The sequence below is a fragment of the Phyllobates terribilis genome, unplaced genomic scaffold, assembly GCF_046119375.1.
Source record: "Phyllobates terribilis strain yellow unplaced genomic scaffold, ASM4611937v1 Scaffold_4__5_contigs__length_816908805, whole genome shotgun sequence".
Taxonomy (NCBI): Eukaryota; Metazoa; Chordata; class Amphibia; order Anura; family Dendrobatidae; genus Phyllobates; species Phyllobates terribilis.
Genome location: NW_027362764.1, coordinates 8,409,877 through 8,424,414, shown reverse-complemented (window position 1 = coordinate 8,424,414; position 14,538 = coordinate 8,409,877). Strand labels below are relative to the sequence as shown.

The following is a 14,538-nucleotide window of genomic DNA, read 5'->3' as shown; positions in this document are numbered from 1 at the left end:
AGCCTGTGACCCACAGAAGCCGGAGGATCGAGAGGCAGTCAGCACCCATACTGCTCAGGAACCAGTACCAGGCTCTCACGCAGGAGAACCATGAAGAAATACAGCAAAATAAGACTCTGCCAGCAATGAATAACCTTGTAAGTCCTCAGAATCCTCCTGGATGGAGAAAGAAGAATGTTGTGAAGAAAAAACGGAGAGTGGTGGTCATGGGGGATTCCCTGTTAAGAGGAACAGAGGCCGCTATCTGCAGACCAGACATAACCTCAAGAGAAATGTGCTGTCTTCCAGGAGCAAAAATTAAAGATGTGTCTGACAGGATATCAAGACTCTTCAGATCTACAGATCACTACCCATTCCTGCTAATACATGTGGGGACAAATGACACCGCAAGAAAGGACCTGGAAACCATCTGCAGTGACTTTGAAGACTTAGGCAAGAAAGTGAAAGAATTGGGAGCGCAGGTGGTCTTCTCATCCATCTTCCCAGTGGATGGCCATGGAACAATGAGGTGGAATAAGATTCTACAGGTGAACAACTGGCTACGTCGATGGTGCCGTCAACAAGGATTTGGATTTCTGGATCACGGAATGAATTACCTATATGATGGACTACTTGCTAGAGATGGGGTGCACCTTACGAAGACTGGAAAACATGTATTTGGAAGTCGCCTTGCTACACTCATCAGGAGAGCTTTATACCAGAACAATGTGGGAAGGGAAGCAAAAGGCCAGAAAAAGCCATACAGCTGACAAATACTATTGAGATCTCTGCTACTGGAAGTGGAAAGGAAGAACAAAGACAAAAAAATCTAAATAATAAAAATATGGGAGGAAGAGAAACCAATCACAAACTACAATGTTTTTATACAAATGCACAAAGCATGGGCAACAAACAAGGAGAATTGGAACTACTAATGCAGGAAAAGGAATATGATGTCATTGGAATCACTGAAACTTGGTGGGACGATACACATGATTGGAATAAAAGGCTAAAAGGATACAACTTATTTGCAAGAAACAGACTTGATAAACGAGGAGGAGGTGTTGCATTGTATGTTAGAAAAGCGAATATCTGCACAGAGATTGAAGCTTCAGAGACTGGGAGTTCTGTGGAAACTGTTTGGGTAAGAATACAAGGAGAGAACAACGGAAAGGACACCATTGTAGGCATTTACTACAGGCCACCTGGGCAAGCTGAAGATATGGATGAACTCTTTATGTATCAAATGACCAAGTTCTCCAAAAAATATGACGTAGTGGTCATGGGAGATTTCAACTATCCAGACATTTGTTGGGAATCTCTCTCAAGTAAAACTAACAGGTCAAGCAAATTCTTATCCTCTATTGCTGACAACTTTATCTTCCAAAAGGTAGGGGAGAAAACAAGGGGATCTGCTACTTTGGATCTAATCCTTATAAACAGGGAGGAAATGGTTGAGGAGGTAAAGGTGGCTGGGACCCTAGGAGGCAGCGATCATGCTATTATAGAATTTTGGATAACTAGAGGAGGAAGACATGTGAAGACTCAAACTTCAAGGTTAGATTTTAGAAAGGCAGATTTTAAGAGACTCAGAAAGAGAATAGGAGGGATCCAATGGCTGGATGTCCTTAAGGACAAAAATGTCCAGGAAGGATGGGAAATTTTTAAAAATGAGATTCTCAAAGCACAATCGTTAACAATCCCGAAAAGTAGGAAGAATGGGAAGCATTTAAGGAAACCAGGATGGGTGAACACAGAACTTAAACACATGCTAAAAAGAAAGAAAGAAATGTTTATTAAATGGAAAGAGGGAGGCATATCTAAAGAAGATTATAATGCAGTCTGCAGATCCTGTAGGGCACGTATCAGGTTAGCTAAAGCTGACAATGAATTAAGGCTTGCAAGAGATGTCAAAAGCAATAAAAAAGGATTTTGGGGGTATGTCAAAAGTAAAAGAAAAGTCAAAGATGCTATAGGATTTTTACAGGATGAAAATGGAGAAATGGTAAGAGAGGATGTTGAGAAGGCCGAACTTTTTAATTCCTATTTTGCATCTGTTTTCTCTCAGAAAGAAAATGTAACATCAACTGATTTTCACTGTCCTTTTAAAGGAATAGAAGAATCCAAGTTATCTGTAAACAGAAAGATTGTGAGGGAATATTTAGCTAACATAAATGAGTTCAAGTCTCCAGGTCCAGATGAATTACACCCCAGAGTACTGAAGGAGATCGTAGAAGAAATTTTAGAACCACTCTCCATAATCTTTGAAAATTCTTGGAGAACAGGAGAAGTCCCAGAAGACTGGAGAAGAGCAAATGTTGTTCCTATCTTCAAAAAGGGGAAGAAGGTGGACCCAGGGAACTATAGGCCGGTGAGTCTGACTTCTATACCAGGAAAGATCTTTGAACAAATTATTAAACATCATGTATGTAAGTACCTGGATAAGAATGAAGTGATTAACCAGAGTCAGCATGGGTTTGTAACTAACAAGTCATGTCAGACTAACTTAATTTCCTTCTATGACAGAATCACTGACTGGGTGGATCAGGGAAATGCTGTAGATATAGTATATCTTGACTTCAGCAAAGCATTTGACAAAGTATCTCACACCATCCTTATTGAAAAAATGACCAAGTATGCAATGGACCAGGCAACTGTTAGGTGGATTCATAACTGGCTTAGTGATCGGACTCAAAGGGTGGTTGTAAATGGCTTCACATCCAGCTGGATGAATGTCTCAAGTGGGATACCACAGGGCTCTGTCCTCGGACCTGTATTGTTCAACATCTTCATCAATGATTTAGATGAAGGAATTGAGGGTAAACTGATTAAATTTGCTGATGACACAAAGCTAGGAGGGATAGCTAATACTAGAGAAGAGAGAGAGAGGATTCAAAAAGACCTAAATAAACTGGAGCAGTGGGCAGCAACCAACAGAATGGTTTTTAACAGGGAAAAATGCAAAGTACTACATCTGGGCAATAAAAATGAAAAAAGCATATACAGAATGGGAGGAATAGAGCTAAGCAACAGTACATGTGAAAAAGACTTAGGTATACTAATAGATCATAGACTGAACATGAGTCAACAGTGTGATGCAGCAGCAAAAAAGGCAAATACAATTCTGGGATGTATTAACAGAAGCATACAGTCTAGATCACGTGAAGTCATTATCGGTCTTTACTCCTCTTTGGTCAGACCTCATCTGGAATACTGTGTACAGTTTTGGGCACCACATTTTAAAAAAGACATAGACAAACTGGAACAAGTTCAGAGAAGAGCGACCAGAATGGTGACTGGTCTGCAAACCATGTCCTATGAGGAACGGTTGCAGGATTTGGGAATGTTTAGCTTGCAAAAAAGAAGACTGAGAGGAGACTTAATAGCTGTCTACAAATATGTCAAGGGCTGTCACATTGTAGAAGGATCATCTTTATTCTCATTTGCACAGGGAAAGACTAGAAGCAATGGGATGAAACTAAATGGGAGGAGACACAGATTAGATATTAGAAAAAACTTTTTGACAGTTAGGGTGATTAATGAGTGGAACAGGCTGCCACGAGAGGTGGTGAGTTCCCCTTCAATGGACGTCTTCAAACAGAGGCTGGACAGACATCTGTCTGAGATGATCTAGTGAATCCTGCTTTGAGCAGGGGGTTGGACCAGATGACCCAGGAGGTCCCTTCCAACTCTACTATTCTATGATTCTATGATTCTATGTCGACTATTGTGGCACGTGATGTGACAGGACGTATATACAGTACAGACCAAAAGTTTGGACACACCTTCTCATTTAAAGATTTTTCTGTATTTTCATGACTTTGAAAATTGTACATTCACACTGAAGGCATCAAAACTATGAATTACCACATGTGGAATTATATACTGAGCATAAAAGTGTGAAACAACTGAAAATATGTCTTATATTCTAGGTTCTTCAAAGTAGCCACCTTTTGCTTTGATGACTGCATTGCACACCCTTGGCATTCTTTTGATGAGCTTCAAGAGGTAGTCACCGGAAATGGTCTTCCAACAATCTTGAAGGAGTTCCCAGAGATGCCTAGCACTTGTTGGCCCTTTTGCCTTCACTCTGCGGTCCAGCTCACCCCAAACCATCTCGATTGGGTTCAGGTCTGGTGACTGTGGAGGCCAGGTCATTTGGCGTAGCACCCCATCACTCTCCTTCTTGGCCAAATAGCCCTAACACAGCCTGGAGGTGTGTTTGGGGTCATTGTCCTGTTGAAAAATAAATTATGGTCCAACTAAACGCAAACCGGATGAAATAGCATGCTGCTGCAAGATGCTGTGGTAGACATGCTGGTTCAGTATGCCTTCAATTTTGAATAAATCCCCAACAGTGTCACCAGCCAAGCACCCCCACACCATCACACCTCCTCCTCCATGCTTCACGGTGGGAACCAGGCATGTAGAGTCTATCCGTTCACCTTTTTTGCGTCGCACAAAGACACGGTGGTTGGAACCAAAGATCTCAAATTTGGACTCATCAGACAAAAGCACAGATTTCCACTGGTCTAATGTCCATTCCTTGTGTTCTTTAGCCCAAACAAGTCTCTTCTGCTTGTTGCCTGTCCTTAGCAGTGGTTTCCTAGCAGCTATTTTACCATGAAGGCCGGCTGCACAAAGTCTCCTCTTAACAGTTGTTGAAGAGATGTGTCTGCTGCTAGAACTCTGTGTGGCATTGACCTGGTCTCTAATCTGAGCTGCTGTTAACCTGCGATTTCTGAGGCTGGTGACTCGGATAAACTTATCCTCAGAAGCAGAGGTGACTCTTGGTCTTCCCTTCCTGGGGCGGTCCTCATGTAAGCCAGTTTCTTTGTAGCGCTTGATGGTTTATTCAACTGCACTTGGGGACACATTCAAAGTTTACCCAATTTTTCGGACTGACTGACCTTCATTTCTTAAAGTAATGATGGCCACTCGTTTTTCTTTACTTAGCTGTTTTTTTCTTGCCATAATACAAATTCTAACAGTCTATTCAGTAGGACTATCAGCTGTCTATCCACCTGACTTCTGCACAACACAACTGATGGTCCCAACCCCATTTATAAGGCAAGAAATCCCACTTATTAAACCTGACAGGGCACACCTGTGAAGTGAAAACCATTTCCGGTGACTACCTCTTGAAGCTCATCAAGAGAATGCCAAGAGTGTGCAAAGCAGTCATCAAAGCAAAAGGTGGCTACTTTGAAGAACCTAGAATATAAGATATATTTTCAGTTGTTTCACACTTTTTTGTTAAGTATATAATTCCACATGTGTTAATTCATAGTTTTGATGCCTTCAGTGTGAATGTACAATTTTCAAAGTCATGAAAATACAGAAAAATCTTTAAATGAGAAGGTGTGTCCAAACTTTTGGTCTGTACTGTATACCACCAGTTCCTTCCAGGAACGTATATATACACCTCAATCCAGCCACCCTCAACCACAATATCACATAAATACACCGTATGCTGCCACCACCGATCTCTTAACAGGTGGATCGGGTACCCGTTAGGTAACGTGAATTAGCGGGTGAGGAACGACATAGGACAAGAAGAACGAAGCTGGTAAATAGTAATAATTTACTCCTGAAAGTTGGCAGTGTTTACAAAAGATATACAAGATATTATAAAAGAGACAATTTACATATATGCATAAAACAGTTATTAAAATAAAAGGGTCAACTAATAGCAAAACCTGCGCCACGAGGTGATGGTCTCAGATTCTGTGGGGGGGGACGGCTCCCCGGAAATTAGGTGTGATTCCTCCACGCAGCGAGGAGTGCTTGCGCCTGACGTCCCTGGGTTGGAATGAGCCAACATGGCCATTCTGGTTTTTAGTAAGGGGCCAAAACACTAGGACACACCTGTGTTGTTTACCTCACACGGGGGCTCGGTTTTGTGAACCCACCCAGCTGCACAAGACATAAAAATCCTTCATCTTTCATATCTTGGTATGGGGGGGGCCCACATCCAAGATGGATGCATCATGTTTGCCGTCACCAATATTCACGAAGATTGATATCAAATATGATATTTTTATGACGTTCAGAAGCTAAGAACCCATTTCCTAGGTTTCTGGTGGTTTCCCGGTTATGAAAGATACACCATCATAACTGGAAAAAGGTGAGTATCCCAAAGATGTGGTCCATGTGTTTGTGACAGTCATGTGCATTATTAAACTCGACATTAAAAGTTTGTACAGTTACACCATAGGGCTTTGGAGGGGAAATCCAGTGTAGACCAGTATGCTTGCTCTTGGCTGAGGTTTATGGCGGTTATAAAAATTCCTTGTTTGGGGGAAGCAAGAGTAGATTTCTATGGATGTCCCTTCCAAGAGAACAGGGGGCGGAGATTTAAGACATCTCTGGCTGTCCTTTCAACATTTTTAAAACTAGGACAAAAATACATTTTGCCTGACAATAGTATATAGTATAATACCGGGGTTCACAAATCTATATACCTCTGCTCCTCCACCATTGTCTTTGCTCATTGTTGACACTGGCTGTTTCTATTAATGATACTTGCTGCTATAAGCACTTGCACTTTTTGTTCCCACTGTTGGACTTTCTTCATATTTGCCGTATATACTGTACATTCACCTTGTGTTGCAGTTATCGTCCTTATATTGATATAGATGAAGATTTATTGTTTGTGATTCCAGAGATACAGTATATCCTTTATGATTGACAGAATAAATCCATGGCATGCTTAAATTTCATTATTGAGATAGGTTTGTGTCATGATTCCCTGTTTGGCTGAGGTTAGATTCTCCTGTTTATTTTATATGCTTTTTAATTTTCCTGATTTCAATAAAATATTATACTTTATTAATATTATTATTTATTATTATAGCGCCATTTATTCCATGGCGCTTTTGTGATAGGGGTATACGTAGCAGAAACACTTACAATAATCTTGAACAAGACGAGTCAGCGACTGGTCCAGGAGGAGAGGACCCTGCCCGCGAGGGCTCACAGTCTACGAGGGATGGGTGAGGATGCAGTAGGTGAGGGTAGAGCTGGTCGTGCAGCGGTATGTTGGAGAGAGGGTTACTGCAGGTTGTAGGTTTGTCGGAAGAGGTGGGTCTTCAGGTTTCTTTTGAAGGTTTCCACGGTTGGCGAGAGTCTGATGTGTTGGGGTACAGAGTTCCAGAGTAGGGGGGATGCACGGGAGAAATCTTGTATGCGATTGTGGAAAGAGGAGATAAGAGGGGAGAAGATGTGACATGCAGAAGTAGTGCTGTTGCAGAGTTTGACATGCAGCAGTAGTGCTGTTGCTTTAAAAACATACAACAACTATTAGAAGTAACACAAGCACATGAGACAGGAAGTGTTGTGCTCCAGAAGCACTGTCTGGCTGGAGCGGAAGAGAAAGGTGGTGCGTGTGTTCTGTATCTCACAGAAGCCCCCCTGCAATGAAAAGGATTCAAGTCAGGAGGGAAGCTAAGCACAGGTCAGGTAGAATTCCTGAACTAACAGTGCAGAGTATTTTCAGGCAGAAAGATAAGGACTGGAAGAAATGGTGTCACAGGAATCATCTCCCTCAGCAAACCCCCCCCCCCTCCATCTCACTGTAATGAATGCTGTGTTTATTAATGTGCCTTTGCATTAGAACTGTGCTTTCCTGTACTACTGGGAAGACTGTGAACTGCTGTGCTGCTAAGGAAACTGTACTGTTTGTCACTGGAGCCTTTTTGCTCATAAGACTTAACTTGCACTGACTGTGCGGCTTCTTATTAAATGCTACTGTTCTACTGTTTATGAAGACTCTTGTATAGTGTGTCTGGTCAGCAAGTGAAACGACCTCTGTGTCTGTGTCGGTGCCTGAGGGTCAATACCTCTGTGTGCCTGAGAGAAGATGCAGCACATGGTCTATGGTCGCCCTGAGTAACGGTTCCCCCAGGATTCCAAAGAATTCATCTAACCTGTCTTGCCCCTATCTGAACCTAGCAGCGTGCGTGTAACATAGAGAAGGAGATCTTGTGAAGATCAGAGGTTGCGTGTAGGTAGATACTGGGAGACTAGGTCACAGATGTATGGGGGAGACAGGTTGTGGACGACTTTGACTTTTTGACAGTTAGGGTGATCAATGAGTGGAACAGGCTGCCACGAGAGGTGGTGAGTTCCCCTTCAATAGACGTCTTCAAACAGAGGCTGGACAAACATCTATCTGAGATGATTTAGTGAATCCTGCTTTGAGGTCCCTTCTAACTCTACCTTTCTATGATTCTAGATATGAGGACGGGCTGTGGGGACTTTAGGCAAAAGCCTTGTCTGATGGTGTCAATCTTCTGCTTGAAGAATGAGGTGAACTCTTCAGCTGAGATGAGAGGAGAGGGAGGAGGAGCTGGGGGACGGAGGAGAGAATTGAAAGTGTTGAATAGCTGTTTGTGGTTGTGAGACAGAGAGGATATGAGAGATGAGAAGTACGTTTGTTTTGCTGCTGTGAGTGTGGACTTGAAAATAGTGAGGGATTGTTTAAATGCGATGAAGTGCTCGTTGGAGTCGGATCTTTTCCATCTCCGCTCAGCAACCCTGGAGGTCCTTCGCAGTTCTTTAGTCAGGTTGGTGTGTCAGGGTTGCCTATTGAGAGTACGAGCTTTGGTATGTGTCAGAGGGGCGACCGAATCGAGAGCTGCAGCTGTTGTGGTGTTATATAAAGCAGCAGCAACTTCTGCGTCATGTAAGGAGTTTTTGCCTGTAAGAGGGAGAAGGGATTCAGAGAGTGAGTGTAGGTCGAGGTGTTTGAGATTTCTGCGAGGGTATGCAAGTTTGTGAAGTGGGGATTGTGGACCTGGAGAGGAGTGGGAAGAGAATGTAAGTATGTTGTGGTCAGAGAGAGGGAGAGGTGAGTTAGAGAGGTTAGATAGGAAACAGTGGCGGGTGAAGATGAGGTCTAGTATGTGGTCATCTTTGTGAGTGGCTGTGTGGCACCCCAGGAGTCGGGTTGCCACAGTGGCATTGCCTCCCTCACAAGGGGTGATGCCATGCAACACTTTCCTGGCTCCAGACCAGCAAGGGGAGCTCCTCCCCTTAGAAACTGGGATCTGGAGGCGGGGTTAGTTAGAGTTAGTGAGAGGAGTTGAATACAGGAGAGCGACGAGGAAAGACTTGGGGAGTGGAGCGGCACGGCAGCTCACCCCAGAGAGGAGCGTAGAAGAACCAGACACCAGAGTCCGAGGTTGTGGGGCACTGAAGGCCCAGCAGCAGAAACCGGAGGGCAGGAGACTGCAGGTCTCCTGGCCCCATCAGACGCCCGGAGGCTCAGCAGCACATAGGGCCCAGCACCGCCACGTGGGGAGCGACACTCCAGGAAGGCCCGGGCTGCCTGCCATACGGGTGAGCACAGGGACGTTGTACTCAGGGACGAGGGCCGCAGCACAGCTACAAGCAGCAGGGCCAAAGAGATTAGCGCAAAGGGAAGGCCTCCAACTCCACCTGGCGAGGTGGATTCCCAACTTGCTTCCAGGCCGCCCGGACCTCTACTATCAGCTAGTACTCGTGCCCCGGTCTGCCTAACCACCGCAAGTAAAGATAAGAGGAAACCGCCATTAAGTTGTGGACTGGTTATTATCTGCGCCATCCCCTGCACTACACGGCACAGCAACATCTATAACAGGGGTCTCAAACACGCGGCCCGCGGGCCGCATGCGGCCCCTGAGGCTGCTTTATGCGGCCCGCAGGCACAGACCCCTTGACGATCCCGACCTGGTCCAGGAGGAGCCGCCGACAGCAGCGCTGCATTGCCGCACAGAGACTGTTTCCCAGCACTGTATTTCCAATGCCAGCCGCTGGCCAATCAGAGGCCAGCAGCTGATATCTGCGTGTCGGCGCAGCGAGTATGACGTCATTGCCATATGCAGATGTCAGCTGCTGGCCTCTGATTGGCCGGCGGCTGACATTGAAAATGCAGTGCTGGGAGACAGTCTCTGTGCGGCAATGCAGCGCTGCTGTCGGCGGCTCCTCCTGGACCAGGTCGGGATCGTCAAGGGGTCGGACTCTGTGGTGCCTGCGGGCCACATCTGCAGGAAGGCCGCCGAGGGAACGGAGGACAGGTGAGAATCATCTTTTTTTTTTCTTCTATTTTATGTGTGTGAAGAACAGCACAGGGGGCACAGAGCCACAACATGGGGACCAGGATGGGGCACATAGCCACAAGAGGGGACCTGGATGGGGCACATAGCCACAGGATGGGGACCTGGATGGGGCACATAGCCACAGGATGGGAACCTGGATGGGGCACAGAGCCACAAGAGGGGACCTGGATGGGGCACATAGCCACAAGAGGGGACCTGGATGGGGCACATAGCCACAAGAGGGGACCTGGATGGGGCACATAGCCACAAGAGGGGACCTGGATGGGGCACATAGCCACAAGAGGGGACCTGGATGGGGCACATAGCCACAAGAGGGGACCTGGATGGGGTACATAGCCACAAGAGGGGACCTGGATGGGGCACATAGCCACAAGATGGGGACCTGGATGGGGCACATAGCCACAAGAGGGGACCTGGATGGGGCACATAGCCACAAGAGGGGACCTGGATGGGGTACATAGCCACAAGAGGGGACCTGGATGGGGCACAAAGCCACAAGATGGGGACCTGGATGGGGCACATAGCCACAAGATGGGGACCTGGATGGGGCACATAGCCACAAGAGGGGACCTGGATGGGGCACATAGCCACAAGAGGGGACCTGGATGGGGCACATAGCCACAAGAGGGGACCTGGATGGGGCACATAGCCACAAGAGGGGACCTGGATGGGGCACAAAGCCACAGGATGGGGACCTGGATGGGGCACAGAGCCTCAAGATGTGGACCTGGATGGGGCACATAGCCTCAAGATGTGGACCTGGATGGGGCACATAATGGGGACCTGGATGGGGCACAGAGCCACAAGATGGGGACCAGAGCCACAAGATGGGGACCAGAGCCACAAGATGGGGACCTGGATGGGGCACATAGCCACAGGATGTGGACCTGGATGGGGCACAGAGCCTCAAGATGTGGACCTGGATGGGGCACATAGCCTCAAGATGTGGACCTGGATGGGGCACATAATGGGGACCTGGATGGGGCACAGAGCCACAAGATGGGGACCAGAGCCACAAGATGGGGACCAGAGCCACAAGATGGGGACCTGGATGGGGAACATTGCCACAGGATGGGGACCTGGATGGGGCACATAGCCCCAAGATGGGGACCTGGATGAAGCACATTAGTACAAGATGGGCGCCAGGATGGGGAACGTTGCCACAGGATGGGGACCTGGATGGGGCACATAGCCACAGGATGGGGACCTGGATGGGGCACATTAGTACAAGATGGGGACTTGGATGGGGAACATTACTACAAGATGTTTTCCATTATTACTATATGATGCTAATTGTAAGACAATATTACTGTATGTGGCCAATTGGGGGAAATAAAATTGTAAAAAAAATAAAAAATAAAATAAAGCATGAAAAAATATTGGGCACTAAAAATGCTGTTTTATATGTAAACTAAAGTAAACACAAAAAAGTGCACGTTTATTATCGCCACATCCATAACGACCCAAGCCATAAAAAAATAAACACTGCAAAAATGTTCAAAAGGTGTACACAAAAAAAAATGGTATCACTAAAAATGTCACATTGAACAAAGAATGCGGCCCCCCAAATTAAAATTTTTTCCATGTGCGGCCCATATACCCAGCCGAGTTTGAGACCCCTGATCTAAAACATCACCATTTCCTGCCCTGGAGCTAAGCTCTGCCTGTGGAGAGCTGAACCAACTCTGCTGCGTTATCATCAGCTCCAGAGGATCTGCACCGCAGCGGCGGCTCCATATAGCCACATACCACAGGTGACGTCACGGACATTAAACTATAAAAACTATAATCCCCTTTTATTGACCGCCCTGGGTCAAGAAATGGGTCACTGCCACTGTGACATCCCCCAGCATCGACCGGCCTGGCTACCGAGAACCCCACGGCCCAGGGGGCGCGTCAGCTGCAGCAGACCATTCAGCAAGGACAAAGGAGGAAGTGAGGGATAGGAGCTTAGAGACAGATGAGTGGGACGTGTCAATGGGGATATTGAAGTCTCCCATGATGATAGTGGGGATGTCAGTGGAAAGAAAGTGAAGCATTCATTTGGTGAAGTGGTTGGAAAAAGAGATGACTAGCCCTGGGGGTCGGTAAATGACGGCCAGTTGGAGGTCAGAGGGGCAATAGATGCGCACACAGTGCACCTCAAAAGAAGGGAGTGTAACAGAGGGCGGTAGTGGGATTTGGGTAAAGGTGCAGGTGTCTGACAGTAGAAAACCTACGCCTCCATCATGTTTGCCGCTGAGGCGGGCTTGTGGGAAAGGTGGAATCCGCCATACGAAAGTGCCGCTGGAGAGGCCGTGGAGGAGGGGGTGAGCCAGGTTTCGGTGATGGCGAGGAAGGAAAGTTTGTTAGTAATGAAAAGATCATGGATGTAGGAAAGTTTGTTGCAGACGGAGCGAGCGTTCCATAGAGCTCATGTTAGTGCAACTGGGGAAGCGGGGACTGGGCGGATGGGTATAAGGTTGCGAGAGTTTGTGGTAGATCGTGGATAGGAGGTAGAAGTGACTGTGGTGAGGAGGACCAGGATTCGGAGAGATATCACCAGCAGTGAGGAGAAGCAGAGAAAGTGTTAGCAGGTGGGAACAGGAGAGGGAATAGGGTGGTTTACTGTGTTTGGAGACACAAGATTGAATGTTGAGGAATCGTTCTGAGGAGGAGGTGAGATGGATGGGGAGGATGGAGGGAGAGATGAAGAGTTCATTACTAGGTGTAGGGATTAGAGGGGTTAGTAGAAAGTAGAGTAAAATAGGGGAAAAAGTGAAAACTAGCAAAAACATAGTTAAAAAAGTAAGCAGTCAAAGTATGGGTTACCTGACTCCTGCCGTGACTAACTGCCTCTGAAATAACTGCCACTTAGCTCCGAAGACACTTTGCACAAAAAGACGTGTGCATATTTTTGTATCCATATTTTTGTGTCCATACTCCTGTATGCTGATGACTTTTGGTCTACAGGCATTGTGATATGATATGTGTCAATTACCTGTCAATTGTATAGCTCTTTGTCCTACCTGTATCAGTCTATTGTACATTCCTACATCTAAGTGTCAGCTCAGATTGCAAATGACAGAGGGAAGAAAGGAGGGGGGAGAGTAACTTCAGAGATTTTTAATATTTTCTATGACAATAGTATATAGTATAACACTGGGGGGGAGCGCACCCATGTACACCTGTACCCACTCCACCATTGTATGCATATTACATTCTACAACACCGGGGAGCACACTCCCGCACACATCTGCCCCCCCCCCATTGTACACATATTACATTCTAAAACACCGGGGAGCACACTCCCGCACACATCTGCCCTCTCCACCATTGCATCTCTCAGTACAAAACACCTTCAAAACCAAGTAGTACAAAGTGTAAGAGCGGCGGAGGAAGTGGTAACTTGGGCAAAGAATCCGGTAGTCTTCCCTCCAGATGTGAGCGTAGAAAACAGCGGCAGAGGTGTTGCAAGGAGCGCGGACTGCGAGAGAGCAGGAACACCGACTGGAAGAAGGAGGGACTTTTCTGCAAAGAACAACATATAAGAGTCATGAACACAAAACCTGCTGTCCCCAGTGGTAACCTCAACCCCTCCACTCCCCCACACTGGCACTGATCAGGTTAAAGTGGGAGAGTGGAGTAAACAATGAAGACTTCACAAATGCAAGGATACATGGGCGAGCCGAGGAGAACCAGATGAGCCGATGACAACCGTGTGAGCCGAGGAGATTCTGACGAGCCGAGGGGAGCCGACGAGAACCAGATGAGCCAAGGAGAACCGAATGATCCAAATAGAATGAGGCGAGGTGAGGAGAACGGGGCTAGTTGCGGAGATAAGTAGGAGCTAAGGACAATGGGGTGAGTCATGGACAACGTGACGAGCCGAGGAGAAGCTGACGATCTGAATAGAACATGGAATCATGGTGCTATATAAATAAATAATAATAAAATAGAACAAAGTGAGTCGAGGATAATCGAGTTAGTCAAATACAACAAGATGAGCCGAGGAGAACAGGGAGAACGAGGAGAAGTAGAGAAGCGGACGATCCGAAAAGAATGAGATGAGTTGAGGAGAATTGAGCCAGCCAAATAGAACGGGGCGAGCTGAGGAGAACCGGCCCAGCCGAGGAGATCGGGACAAGCCAAGGAGAACCGAGTGAGCTGAGCAGAACCGGGAGAGCCAAATAGAACGAGGTGAGCTGAGAAAAATTGGGGGAGTCATGGAAATTCTAATGAGCTGAGGAGAACGGGGCGACCATGGAGAATTTGACGAGCTGAGGGTAGACAGGTTTCTGGTGAAAGTTTGCAGACATCTGGTCTCTGCAGGAGTCATTACTGGAGCATGAGGCCTGGGGAGAAGAGCCAGAGATGAGGACACCTGTTCACCATCATGTGAACACAGACAAGAGGGCAGAGGCAGAGTGACAAGGCAAAGTTCTGCGATGTGACTGGACAATGTTCTGCAGAATGTGAC

At 46.6% G+C, this 14,538-nt stretch overlaps 1 protein-coding gene across 2 annotated transcripts in view; it reads right to left on the bottom strand.

Moving 5' to 3' along the window:
- Positions 1-10,774: 10,774 nt before the first annotated feature.
- ASB10 (ankyrin repeat and SOCS box containing 10) overlaps positions 10,775-14,538 on the bottom strand; it is a 127,929-nt gene continuing 124,165 nt past the window's right edge. For both annotated transcript variants that reach the window (XM_073677112.1, XM_073677113.1), the window contains exon 5: positions 10,775-13,589. In XM_073677112.1, coding sequence (XP_073533213.1) covers positions 13,404-13,589 — 186 coding nt within the window. In that variant the 3' untranslated portion in view covers positions 10,775-13,403. The remainder of the gene's footprint in view (positions 13,590-14,538) is intronic.